The 15,212-nt window shown below is 35.9% G+C and overlaps 1 protein-coding gene across 12 annotated transcripts in view; it reads right to left on the reverse strand.

The window, feature by feature from the left end:
- The window catches only part of MEF2A (myocyte enhancer factor 2A), a 162,537-nt gene that overhangs the window by 85,522 nt on the left and 61,803 nt on the right, over positions 1-15,212 (reverse strand). For all 12 annotated transcript variants that reach the window (XM_007990556.3, XM_007990552.3, XM_007990554.3 and 9 more), the window contains one exon: positions 5,072-5,267. In XM_007990556.3, the coding sequence (XP_007988747.1) occupies positions 5,072-5,125 (54 nt within the window). In that variant the 5' untranslated portion in view covers positions 5,126-5,267. The remainder of the gene's footprint in view (positions 1-5,071; positions 5,268-15,212) is intronic.

Below are 15,212 nucleotides of genomic sequence, written 5' to 3' on the forward strand. Positions count from 1 at the left end.
TCTCAACAGAAATGAATGGAAGTTGGAAGACAACTGCTTCAAAGTACTAAGAGAATAAAACTGCCAATCTAGAATTCTACAACCAATAAAAACAGCTTTCAAAATGATGATACAACTAAAAAACAATTAAAAATTACGCAAAGGATATGAATAGACATTTTTCCAAGGAAGATATATAAATGTCCAATAAGCACATGAAAAGATGTTCAACATCATTAGCCATCAGAGAAATGCAAGCTAAAACCACAAGTACCAGTTTATACCCATCACGATGGCTACAATAAAAAAAGACAGGGCCGGGGGCGGCGGGGGGGAGTGGTTCACGCCTGCGATCCCAGCACTTCGGAGGCTGAGGTGGGTGGGTCAAGAGGTCAAGAGATCAAGACCATCCTGGCTGACATGGTGAAACCCCGTCTCTACTAAAAATACAAAAAAATTAGCCAGGCATGGTGGCGGGTGCCTGTAATCCCAGCTACTCAGCAGGCTGCAGCAAGAGAATGGCGCGCGAGCCCAGGAGGCAGAGTTTGCAGTGGGCTGAGATCCCACCACTGCACTCCAGCCTGGGCGAAAGAGCAAGACTCTGTCTTACACAGGAAAAACAAACAAAAAGACAGACAATAACAAGTGTTGGCTGGGATGTGGAAAACCTAGAATGCTGACACATGGCTGGCAGAATGCAAAAATGGTGCAGTCACTTTGGCAGTCTGGCATTTCTCAAAATGTTAAACTTAAGAGTTATCATGTCATCTAGCAATTCTTAAGTACACTTTTATATACTTAGCAGCAAATATGCAGAAACTAAACTTTGAGAAGAAATGTAATAATGCTTTAGAAAATCAAATATCTACTAATAAATATAACAAAAAATGTAGAAGACTTATTTTGAAAATCAGCCATTAAGGAGAGAATTAATGAAAACCAAATGAAACATAAACATGTTCATAGATTGTAAGACTTGACACTGTAAAGATTTCAATTCTCCCTAAATAGATCCATACATCCAGTGGAAAAAAAACCCCTAAATTCCAGTAGGTTTTTTGTCTTCTTAAGTAAACACTGACACTTGGTTTCATTTGGATATTCTGAAAAAGGGCAAGAATAGTCAGCTGGTTCTGCAAAAAAAAAAAAAAAAAAAAAAAAGGTGCAGAACTACACTAGCAGATATCAAATTATAGTAATTAAAACAGTGTAGACTTAAGCAAGGATATACAAATAATCAAATGGAACAAAATAGAGAATTCAGAAAGTTTCACATACATATGGTTATTCAACTCATGCTAAAGGCAACCCTGTCATACAGTGACGAAAGGATGGTTTTTGCAATAAATTGTACTGGGACAACTAAATATCCATCTGGAAAATAACAAATTCTGACCCCTACACCTCAAACCAAACACAAAAATAAACACCAAATGGATAACAGGTCTAAAACATGAAAATTTTTTTTGGTTAAAAAAACCAAAAGAGTTCTTACAGAAGAAACCATAGAAGAATAGCTTCACGGCCTTATGGTAAGTAAAGATTTCTTAAACGTGACACAAAAGGCACTAGTCATAAAGGAAAGGGAAAAAAGGTAAATGGGAAACCATTAAAATATTACTGATTTTTTAAAACATTAAGAAAGTGTAGGTCTGGTGTGGCGGCTCATGCCTGTACTCCTAGTGCTTTGGGAAGCCACGGCAGGAAGATCACTGAAGGCCCAGAGTTCCTGATGAGTCTGGGCAAAACAGCATCTCTACAAAAAATAAAAGAATGGTACCTGCCTGTAGTCCAAACTACTCAAGAGGTGAAGATGAGAGGATCACGTGAGCCCAAAAGTTTGAGTTACAGTGACCTATGATCACACCACTGCACTCCAGCCTGGGCGTCAGAGCAAGACCCTGTCTCTAAAATAAAATTTTAAAAAAGAAAGTGAAAAGGCACAGTTTTAGACTTAATATTTATAATGCATATCATGGACAAAACACTCATCTGATTATATAGAATGCATATTAATAATAAAAAAGCGGGCAGCCCATTAGAAAACAAAATGAAGTGAATAGACAAGTCACAAAAGAAGATATATATCTAAATGGCCAATAAAAATATGAAAAAGTGAGCACCTTCATTAGACATCATGGAAACTTAAGATTAAAGTAAATTACTATTGCTCACCTACCAGAATGACTAAAATGAAAAGGACAATACCCAGTATTGCTCAAGACTGGAGCAGCTAGAACTCTTACACACTGCCAGCAGAGTGTAAACTAGAAGAACTACTTTAGAAAACTTCTGTCAACTACTAATCAAATGTATAACTTTATGACTCAGCAGTTGCACTCCTATTTACCCAAGTGTTCATGTATACTATCGAGAATATTCAAAATTACAGCCTTCATAATAGTACCAAAGTAGAAAGCAATCCAAATGTCCATTTACAATAGAAAAAAGTAAATACATAAATTGTATTCTACTGACACAATAGGTTATACATCAATGAAAATGTACAAGATATATTTACATATATCTACATGCAACAACATTGATACATTTCACAAATGTAATATTGTGCAAAAGAACACACACTGTTCACATAAATTCAACAACAGATATAACTAATCTATAGTGTTACAAGTCAGGATAATGACTTTCCTTGGGGCAGCGGGAAACAACTGGAGACAGGATAAACAGTGCCTCTCCGGTGGTGCTCTGGGATATGCTGACTACATGGTCTTGTTCTCTGTGCAAAAATTCACTGAACCACACTCTTAGGATTTCTGAATTTTTCTTAATCTTATACTTTAATACAGTTTACTTTTTAAAAAGTGTTTTAGATAAGGAAGGACAAACATAAGGTTTCACCAGAAGCTTCTATGTGGAAGTAAAGTGAAGCAGCTCTTTAAGTGTATGATACTGTCACTCCTCTACCACCCACAAGATTGCATACTGTTCCAATGATGAAGTGTGATTTTTATTTTGTTAGTTCACACCTGTAATTCAAAACTCTTATTTGCTACTACCTCCTCCAATAAATAGTCCCTAAACCACTCCATCAGAAGTTAGTGGTTTCTTCTATAAACTCTCCCAGTATCTGAGATTATTTCTATTTGCCACATATTTAGAGCTCCTGTGTAGGCTATATATTTTTAGTGAGTTTCCAGGACCTAACACAGTCTCTTGGGATATCTGAATCTGGACAAATAAATGACATCTCTTTTCTTCTGCAAATATATACTTTTTCTCCCTTTCATGAAGAAACATGAAATTTTTAACTCAGAATCAAATTCTAAAATCAATAAAATTAAGATACTCTTTTAGTTTGTGACAAATTGTTTCTGTGTCTAATTTAACCTGAAAAATAAACTGTCCAATTATTTCTTTTACGTCTTTTCTCCACTTTTTGCCGAAATTACCTGAGACAGAAATTCAGATAGTCCTTGTCCCATTTGGCAGCTAGGCAAGAAGCTGACACAGCAGCTAAGTCCAACGTAAGAACAAGCTCACATTCTAGTTGCTTAGTGGCAGTATTCATCTTTTTGACAAGGTCATTTCCTCAACTCAAAAAGTTCCATTACACAGTCACCTACACATTCCTAAGCTACTCTTTCCCTCTAAAAATGTAAATCCCTTCCATAGGTAGGTCCAGTTTAGCTATGTCCAATTTAAACATGACTATCTACAGAATAATGAGGGCTCAAGAATTTTATGTGTCCTCCAGTTCTCTGCTTGTATGTTATTCCCCAATAAACCCTATTTTATATTTATACTGCATATATTCAAGAAGCAGGTCCCTATGTCTCCTCTATACTTCCTAATCCTCAGATTGTGAAGGGAAGATAATTTGCAGCCTTGCTTGGAATCATTCCTTTGGAATAATAGCACGGATAGTTTACCCATCTTTCCTATTGTAACAACATTCATAATGAATCATACTGTGTGGGCCTTATGTCTTTGTTGAACAATCTTCATGAGTTGAAACCAGGGCCTCCTCTTTAATTCAGTCTATGGGCAACCCTCATCACTCCCACCAACTTCCTTACAGGCTGCTCAGTTGAGTTTTATCTCCAACTGTATCTATATTCCAGTGAATTACTACTCAGATTTTGCAAAACACATCTTCAGTTTTGTTCTGTTCCTGGTAAACTTTCTGAAACCACCTGTTCTTGAAACTTTTCCTGATATGCAACTTTCCCAGAGACAGCATCTCTCCAGTAGTTCCTTTATAATATGCTATGAAATGATTTTTCCTTCTTCCTTCTGAACTAAGGAGTTGGTAAACTTTTTCTAAAAGTGCCAGAGAGTAAAGATTTTAAGCTTATGGACCATATAGTTTCTGGGGCAACTACTCAATTCTGTTGTTATAATGCAAAAGCAGCCATAGACAATATGTAAATGAATGAGCATAACTGTGCTCTAATAAAACTTTATTTACAATAACAGATGGCCAGCCTATGGGCCATAGTTTGTTAAGCCAACATTAGACACTTAAAACTTCTGGCCTCTTCATATGCCAGCATCATTATAATTATCTTGAGAATCTGTAATTTGCCCACACTGGTACCATAAAATAACTTCAATATATTTTATCAGTTAAAACTGAGGTACATACATAAATTTATAAATATTTGCAATAAGTATAAAAAAATTCTCATTATATATTGGTTAACTAGAAAATTTAACTGACTAGAACATTCACTGATAATTATAGTTAACATAGCTACTACCTAATTATAAAAACAGATAACTTAAAAATAATCAATATAAAAAGACTAACAGTCAAATATATAATCAAATACACAGAAGACTAAGTATCTTATGAAAAATCTATACAATGGACAGTAATGGTGGGGACTGTGGTGATTTTACTCTTGAGTATCTATGTTTTCTGTGACATATATCTATAATAAGGAAGTCTCTTTAAAGCAGATGATGAAAAGACACAATTTTATGATTGTTAGAATTTTTCATTTAATTTGTAACTAAAAATATTTAGACTTAAAATTAAGTTTAAGAAAAACCCAACCATTCTGTCCTATGTTCTTTTTTTAAAAGAATATTTATATCAATTAAATAAATTAAAATTTTCATTTACCTGTCGGTTCCTTTCATCCATTATGCGTGTGATTTGTATTTTCTTCCGCCCCATTTTCAGTCACCTTTCCTTATTTCCTTATATTCCAAATATTTAATTCAAAAGCTAATTTTCTTCAATACCCTAATGCATCGTATACAGCTTCTATTATTTCAGCTTCTAGTCCAAGGGGTACAGCTGAAATTTTCTACAAGATCTAAAAGAAAACACAAATTAGACGATTTAAAATCTGTGAGTTTACAAATCATGTGAAGTGTTATAAAAATTTGAAATTTGCTTTTATACTGCACACAGCATTATTAGTTGAAATTTCTGGTTATACAAAATTAGTAAATAAGTTGAAGTCGTTAACTTTACCCCTAAAATACCTCTTGAATCTCTTTGTGTCTCTAGTTCTGGATAAACTAATGCAATAATAATGTTTGAGGTTTTCTCAATGTATATAATAATAGCAACAAGAGCCAAGCCTTACTGAAATTCTTTTATGTACTAGGCATTTTCCTAAGTATGGACATGTCTTAACTCATTCAATCCTAACAGCAATCTGTAATTATTACCTCCATTTTATAAATAGAGACACTGAGACACAGAAAAATTAAGCAATACGCCCGAGGTCACATAGTAAGGGGCACAGCTTGGGGTTATAAACTCAGGGAGTCTGGTTCCAGCACTTCTGTTCTTAACAACACAGAATATCCTTAAAAACTTCTGATGACCTCCATACCAAACAATGAACTAATCTGGATAGCCCCAATCTGTCTTTTCAAATTCTTGCAAATTGCCCTAGCCTCCAGCTAAATTACTATTTGTCAATTCACAAAGCCACTATATACTTTCATAAAAACATGCATTTAAATGAAACATTCCTTTGGCCATTTAACGAACACCTCCTTATCAGTCAAAGTTCAGTTTGCACGTCACTTTCCAGATGAAGTGAAAATCTATTTCCCTTGGTAGAATAAACCACAGCAACTTTGTGTGTGTGTATAAATTCCAAGTCTGCTTTCCTTTAAGACTGTGAATCCTTCAAGACTTAAAAAATCTTAATCCAGTCTGTCACTGATGGACATTTGGGTTGATTCCAAGTCTTTGCTATTGTGAATAATGCCGCAATAAACATACGTTTGCATGTGTCTTTATAGCAGCATGATTTACAGTCCTTTGGGTATATACCCAGTAATGGGATGGCTGGGTCATATGGTACATCTAGTTCTAGATCCTTGAGGAATCGCCATACTGTTTTCCATAATGGTTGAACTAGTTTACAATCCCACCAACAGTGTAAAAGTGTTCCTATTTCTCCACATCCTCTCCAGCACCTGTTGTTTCCTGACTTTTTAATGATCGCCATTACACCATGGAATACTATGCAGCCATAAAAAAGGATGAGTTTGTGTCCTTTGTAGGGACATGGATGCAGCTGGAAACCATCATTCTTAGCAAACTATCACAAGAACAGAAAACCAAACACCGCATGTTCTCACTCATAGGTGGGAACTGAATAATGAGATCACTTGGACTCGGGAAGGGGAACATCACACACCGGGGCCTATCATGGGGAGGGGGGAGGGGGGAGGGGGGAGGGATTGCATTGGGAGTTATACCTGATGTAAATGACGAGTCGATGGGTGCAGCACAGCAAGATGGCACAAGTATACATATGTAACAAACCTGCACGTTATGCACATGTACCCTAGAACTTAAAGTATAAAAAAAAAAAAAAAATCTTTCAAGCGTTTTTTATTTCACTTATGCTGTGTAGCAGGATGACTGGAAATGATATAGTTTGTCATGTTCTGAATGATGGCTGTGTCATTTTAAAAACCTAGTGCTTTCAGACTTACATAATAAAAATATGAGGAGATGGGGGAATGAATGCTATAATACAACAGTCATAATAATACATTCCCATGGGAATTTTATGCAAGTATTTTTAATACTGTACGTATGTATCTATAAAACTTCAATTGTACTGTGCAAATCCAGTGTCTGATTAAATCTGGCTCTTGCTCAATCAAAAGCTATGAGCCTTTCATTACTTCTCATTTCCAGCACTAACATAAGCACAGCATTTCTTATTTATCTTCCCTCATTATTTTATTTCTTCATTCATACAAATATTAGTTGATCATCTATTAACAACTGACTGATAACCTACTGTTCACCTACTTCTAATCAATGTACTTCCAAACACTGAACTATGCACAGAGGATAACGTGGCCAGGAAAAAAAAAAAAAAAGGAAACGATTCCTAAACTAGCAGAGTCTAGTAGAAGAAAAAGACATTAATCAAAGCATAATGCAAATGAGTTTGCATAATTTGAAACTAGAAAGTTCATTTATCTGAATTAAATTTATGGTTCAGGAAAGGCTTCCCTGAGGATGTGTCTCATACTCAAATCCGAGTATGAGGGTATACATATTAGGCAGGGAGAACAGCATGTGCAAAAGCCCCATGACAAAAAGGAACAGGGAACATTAGAGGAACTGAAAGATGGCTAGTCACTGGTGGGACCCAAACAAACAGGCAGCTGTGTTGTAGAATATCTCTTTTAAAAGATCATATTGTATCCAATTCCCAATATAAAAACTTGTACTGTAGTAGGCAGGAGAAATATTAACACATTTTACTGCAGAGATAGTATTGCTAAGGCATGCAAGATATTTTAATGGCTGTAAGATGGATATATTGTACTACCTTATATCACCTAAAAAACTCTGAATTCTAGAACATATTTGGGCATTTTTTGCTTTTGACAATGGTGGAGTAGTTTGCTTCAAACCAACCTTTCTTTGAGAACAACTAGAAAAGAAAAACACAAGATAATCTGTTTTATATCACTAGAGAACTTTCAAAACTAGAGAATCTGCAGGGCAGAGATCTGGAAGAAATAGGTGATACCAGTCTCTGGACTCATCTGTCTGTAGATTCCAAAACCATTGCCCGAGAGACTGAGAAAGTTTTAATAGAGTTTTCAAGGGACCTGGGGGTGGACATACAAAACTTAGATTTAGGGCCTGCCAAGGAGGAGTAGCCCTAGTAAACACATCAGGCATATGGACAGACTCCAAAGAACTATACTCTAGGCATAAAGGTAAACTAGAAACAGACTAGCCCACACAGGAAGAAAAGCACAGCTTTAAATCATCTCAATCCCTAATTAGATTAAGGCAATCTGGGTTAACTACTCTTATCAGCCTAGCTGTATACCAGTAGCAAAAGTAATTCTCAGCAGAAAGACAGCATCATCTAGAAATTCATATTTTTTTCACGTTTCATATAAATGTCTAGAAATCAAAATATAACCAGTCAAAACCCAAATGAAACCAAGATTTTTAAAATGGCAACAGAAACAAATTCACAGTAGATCCAGATAATGGTGTTATCAGAAAAAAGTTTAAAATAAGCTAAATATTCAAGGAATTAAAAAGTAAAATTAAGAATTTTCATAAAAAGTGGAAAACATGAATCAAAACATACAATTTTGAAAAAGAAGTGATGGATGGTTTTAATAATACTTTAGACACAGCTGAAGAAAGAATCAACCCAGAAGACAGGAAAGAAGAAAACACCTAGACTGAAGCACAAAAAGAGAATGAGAAATATAGACAAGACTGAGAAATTACAGTACATGGAAAACGGATACAAAATACATGTAACTGGAGTCTCAGAAGGGAGGAGAAAACATATAGGCAAGAAAAAAATATCTGAAGACATAATAGCTAAGAACTTTCAAAACTGACCAATGAGACATCAAGCCACAGATTCAAGAAGCTCTATCAATCCTCAAGCAAAATAAATACAAAGAAAACCACACTTAGGCACATCAAAGGGGAGAGGGGGAGAAGGAAAGAAAGAGGGGAGGGAGAACAGAGGGACAGGGGCAAGAGTGGAGGAGAGAGAAGGAGGTCCCCCATCCCCATAGATTTTTTTTTTTTTTTTTTTAATTGAGACAAAGACTCGCTCTGTCACCCAGGCTGGAGTGCAGTGGCGTGATCTTGGCTCACTGCAACGTCTGCTTTCCAGGTTCAAGCGATTCTCCTGTCTCAGCCTCCCAAGTTGCTGAGACTACAGGCGCCCGACACCACGCCCGGCTAATTTTTTGTATTTTTAGTAGAGACGGGTTTCTCGGTGTCAGTCAGTGTGGGATACGATGAGGTTTCTCTTCAAATAACACCGTTCAGTCTTTTATTCTTTAATTCATAGTACCCCCCCGAAGCCTTTTCCCCTTTTTCTCCTTTTTGCCTTTGTGAGATACCCAGGCATTGCCACAGTAGCAGGCATTATCAGTACCAGCTCACAATCCTTTCCTGATTTGGAAAGAGGACTAACTTTCAAGGTCATTACAGACACCCCTTCCCCTTTCCCCTCCACTTTCTTTTACGTGCCCATCTTATCTGAAAAAAAAATCAAATGTTTAGCCAACCGGGATTAGTTCAGATTGTACAACCCCACCCCAGCCAATGGGGAAAGGGTACAGGGGCAGGTCTTGCGTCAGGAATAAAGGCTCTCGCGCCCCTTTATTCAGGTGTGCTCTCATGGCGACTGACCAAGGAAGCCCCGCTCTGCGCAGAAGTAAAATTGCTTTGCTAAGAATCCTTTGTTAGAGTGTTCAATTTCCTTAGGATTTTGAGTGTTATTCCTAAAACCAGATAGTCTCAATCTCCTGACCTCATGATCCACCCGCCTCAGCCTCCCAAAGTGCTGGGATTACAGGCGTGAGCCACCGCGTCCGGCCAGAGAGATCTTACAAGCAGTCAGAAAAAATTTAAAAGATCAACTTCAAGAGGCAACAACAAGAGTTACAGCTGGTTGACTTTTCCCAAATAATAAAAGCCAGAAGACAATGAAATGATGTCTTCAAAGTGCTGGTGGGGAAAAGGCAAACTAAAAGTTTGTATCTGACAGAAAAAAAAAAAAAAAAAAATCCTTCTAAAATGAAGGCAAAATAGAGAGGCAACTTTAAGGCAAACAAATAGTTTGTTGTCAGGAAATACTGAAGAGACTTTTTCAAGTAGAAAGAAAAAAGAACCCTAAATACAGCGTGGATATGCACAAAAAATGAAGTGCAATGAACAGGGGTGAACAGGGTTAAGTGAATAACTCCAAAGGAATACTGACTAAAAAATAATACTTTGTGGGACTTCAAATGTTACAATACATAACAGTAATAGTACATAACAGGGGAGGATAGCAAAATGAAATAAAAGTGTCCTAAAATCCTTTCATTGATTAGGAAGTGGAAAAAAAACTCATTTACTTTAGACCTCAATAAGTCAAGGATGCATGTGGTAATCTCTTGGGTAACCATGGCAAGAACAGTAAAAGTACAAATAGTTAAGAGGAGGAAAAAAAATGGATTAATAAATAACCCAAAAGAAGGCAAGAAAGGAGAGACAAATAGAAAGCAAACAGGGAGATGACAGATTAAATCCAAATATGTAAGTAATGACATTAAATATGATTAAACTAAACCTCCAATTTTTCAAAGAAGATAATAGAAGTGGATTAAAAAAACAAACCCCAATTATATGATGATTACAGAGGACACATCTTAAATATGAGGATACAGAAAAAAAGTAAAAGCATAGTGAAAGACACACCATGTAAAACACAAACCAAAAGAAAGTTGTGTGGCTATCATAGTAAACTTGAATGCAGGAGGTAGACACTAGATACATATACATGGATTGCATGGATAGATACAGGATACTTCAAAACAATAAAAGTTGAATTCACCAGGAAGACATATCAATTCTAAATTTGAGTGTACCTAACAACACTTACAGTTAGGAATCTGCTCCTGAAAATCAGATATTCTGCATGAAAACCATAACCAGAAATTTATTTCCCATTATTTCAAGTAGGGAAAAATTATAATATGTTACACATCAACCATAATCCCCAATCATTTCTCTTTTAAAATTCAACACACACAAAAATGCCCATTTATAGTAAATTACCATGGCTAAGGGATGTAAAATGCTTACTACATGACTTCATATGCAGTTACTTTCTCACAGCTTTTTTCCCTTCTCCACAATTTAACACTTCCTCAACTTTTTTGTGCATTCTACAAATCTAAGCAAAAATAAGGGCTAAATACGAAAGGCGATTAGAAAAGTGTTCAGGACAAACACACACGGAAGACAACGACTCAGAGGCTTCTAATATTATAATGTCTTGCTTATTGCCAGCAACATCAGAGATGCACATTCCATTTACATGCTTCAAAATGCCTGAACATGATTCTAATATTCTACAAACTATACTTGGAATATAATTTGTGACTTTTCCCATACACCAGTTTGTTAGACTACTGAGTTTTGCAATGTAAAAATACACTTTTCCTAAATAAACTTCAGCTAAGAAACAGGGTATGCCTATATATAAAGCCAACACCAAAAAAACTAAGTCAAGTCTACAATTATAGCAAGTCAATTTTTTTTTTTTTTTGAGATAGAGCCTCGCTCTGTCGCCCAGGCTGGAGTACAGTGGCATGATATCGGCTCACTGCAACCTCTACCTCCTAGGTTCAGGTGATTCTCCTGCCACAGCCTCCCGAGTAGCTGGGACCACAGAGACCCACCATCAAGTTCAGCTAATTTTTGTATTTTTAGTAGAGGCAGGGTTTCACCATGTTGGCCAGGCTGGTCTCCAACTCCCACTTTTTCACTGGCCCTAACCCACTTCATGTTCCTTACTATCCTCCTTAACCAGTTTAATTTTTACACCCTCACCTCCTTTTGGCTCCAAACCCTTGCCTCCATTGTGTTGCAAAACCTGACCCCTGAAGACCAGCTTCCATGTAGCTAAATACGGTTACATGAAAAAAATTAGCATGCTAATCAAGCCAATTAATCTCACTTTAAGTTCATGAAGGTCATGAACCTTAAACCTCAAATATTCCCTTCATACTACAATCTTCCATTTCCAGAAACTTTCCACTTCCCAATTCCTTGTTGATTATTTTATGCCATATTCTCTCTGCTTACATCTCCAACACTGATCAGTCATCTTCACTCTCAGTTAGATGACTTTGCTTGTCTTGATCCTGAGAGAAATTTAAAATGCACAAAATAATAAGCAAACCTATATCTGCAGAATTTCAAAAGTTTCAATTTTATAAAGATGTTAATTCTCCCCAAATTAATGTACAGACTAAATGCAAACCCTATCAACATATCAGCAGACTCTCTCTTATTGTATATGGAAACTGATAAGCTGATTCTAAAATTCATTTGGAAATACAGAGGTGAAAGAATAGCCAAGACAATCTTGAATGATAAAGCTAAAAGACACATACCATATAAAGCCATAAAAATTAAGATGCTGTGATTTTCCCCCAAAGAAAAACTCAAAGCTAGCAGAAAGCAGGAAATAATACATTTGAGAGCAGAGATAAATGAAATAGAGAACACAAAAACAACAGAAAAAAAAATCAACAAAGCCAAAAGTTGACTCTTCAAAATGATTAACAAAATTGACAAACCTTTAGCTAGACTGACTAGGAAGAAAAAGAAAAGACTCAAATTACTAAAATCAGAAATGAAAGTGGGGGCGTTACAACTTACTCTATAGAAATAAATGAGACTGTAAGAGGGTACTATAAACAGCTATATACCAACAACTGGGATAACCTAGATAAAATGGACAAATTCCTAGAAACACAAAAGGTTTCTAGAACTACCAATACTGAATTGCAAAGAAATAGAAAAAGAGTTGAATAGAGAAATAACTAGTAAGGAGATTGAATTGGTAATTAAAAATCTTCCAACAAAGAAAAGCTCTAGACCCAATGGCTTCATTGATGAATTCTACCAAACAATTAAAGAACACGAATCCTCCTCAAACTCTTACAAAAAATTGAAGAGGGAGGAACATTTTCTAAATCATTCTATGAGGTCAACGTTGCCCTAATACCAAAACCAAAGATACAACAAGAAAACTATAGACCAATATACCCTATGAATAGACACAAAACCCTCAATAAAATACTAGCAAACTGAATTCTACCGAATACTAAAAGGATTATAATGGTGATCAAGTAGGATTTCTTCCTGCAACGCAAGGATGTTTCAATATACTAAAATCAATGTGACACACCAACCACATAAGAGAATAAAGGGGGAAAAAAACCATGATCATCTGAATTAGTACTGAAAAAGGATTTGACAAAATACAACACTCTTTTATGATAAGAACACTCAACCAAACTAGGAAAAGAAGGAAACTACTTCATCATAATAAATACTATATATAAAAATTCCACAGCTAACATCATATTGAATGATCAAAGACTGAAAGCCTTTCCTCTAAGATCAGGGATGAGATATGGAAGACCACTTTCACCACTTCTATTCAACACTGTAATGGAAGTTCCAGTTAGAGCAATTAGACAAGAAAAAGAAATAAAGGCATCCAAATTAGAAAAAAAGAAGTATAAATATCTGTTTAAAGATGACATGATCTCTTTTGTCCCCTAGAATCCTTTCATGAGCAAGCATGATCTTACATGTAGAAAACTCTAAAGAATCCACAAAAGAAACGGTAGAACTAATAAATTTAGTAAAGTAGCAAAATACAAAATCAACACACAAACCAGCTGCAGTTCTATATAGTAACAATGAACAATATGAAATAAGAAAATTCAATTTACAATGGAATCAAAGAGAATACAGATGCTACTTGACTTATGATGGGGTTAAATCCCTATAAACCCACCATAAACTGAAAATATCCTAAGTCAAAAATGCATTTAATATACCTAACCTACCAAACATCACAGTTTAGCCTATCCTATCTTAAACGTGCTCAGAAGACTTACATTAGTCTAGTTGAGCAAAACCACCTAATACAAAGCTATTTTATAATAAAGCATTGACTACCTCATGTAATTAATTCAATACTGTAATGAAGTATGGTTTCTGCTGAATGCATATTGTTTTCATAACACTGTAAAGTCGAAAAATCGTAAATCAAACCACTCTAAGTCGGGTATCATCTGAACTTAGAAAATGAAACGAGGTGAAGGTGAAAAGTTTGCATGCTAAAAACTAAAAAAACACTTGACAAAAGAACAAAGACATAAACAAATGGAAAGATGTCTTACATTCATAGATTGCAAGATCATGTTATTAAGATATCAATACTGCCCAAAGGGATCTACAAACTCAATGAAATCTCTATTAAATCCCAATTATATTTTTGCAGAAACAGAAAAGGTCACCCTAAAACTCATATGAAATCTCAAGGGACTCCAAAGAGCCAAAATAATCTTGAAAAAGAACAAAGTTGAAGGATTCACACTTCCTGATTTCAAAATTTACTATAATGCTACAGTAATCAAAACAGTGTTGTCCTGGCATAAAGACAAACAAAAAGACCAGTGGAATAGAATAGAGAACCGAGAAATAAGCCCTCACATATGGTCAAATGATTTTCAAAAAGGATGCTAAGACCATTCAATGGGGGACAGTCTTTTCAACAAATGGTGCTCGTAAAATGGGGTAACTACCTGGAAAAGAATAAAGTTGGATGTTTATCTAACACCACATACAAAAACGAAATCAAAATCGATCAAAGATTTAAACCCAACTGCTAAAACTATAAACGCTTAGAAAGAAAACATACAGCAAAAGTTTCAAGATGTTGGATTTGGCAATAATTTCTCAGTCACAACACCAAAAGCACAATCAACAACAACAACAACATAAACAAACTAGATTTTATCAAAATTAAAACTTCTATGCATCAAAGGGCACTATCAACATAGTAAAACAGCAACCCCAAATGAAAGATAATAATTGCAGATCATGGCCAGGCTCGGTGGCTCATGCCTGTAATCCCAGCACTTTGGGAGGCCGAGGTGGGTGGATCACCTGAGGTCAGGAGTTCAAGGCCAGCCTAACCAACATAGTGAAACTCCATCTCTATTACATACAAAAAATTAGCCGGGTTGGTGGAGCATGCCTGTAATCCCAGCTGCTTGGGAGGCTGAGGCAGTAATCCCAGCTACTTGGGAGGCCTGAACCCGGGAAGCAGAGGTTGCAGTGAGCCAAGATCGCACCATTGCACTCCAGCCTGGGCAACAAGAGCAAAACTGTCTCAATTAAAAAAAAAAAAATTGCAGACCATATA

This window comes from Chlorocebus sabaeus, chromosome 29 (genome assembly GCF_047675955.1).
Source record: "Chlorocebus sabaeus isolate Y175 chromosome 29, mChlSab1.0.hap1, whole genome shotgun sequence".
In the NCBI taxonomy this organism is placed as follows: domain Eukaryota; kingdom Metazoa; phylum Chordata; class Mammalia; order Primates; family Cercopithecidae; genus Chlorocebus; species Chlorocebus sabaeus.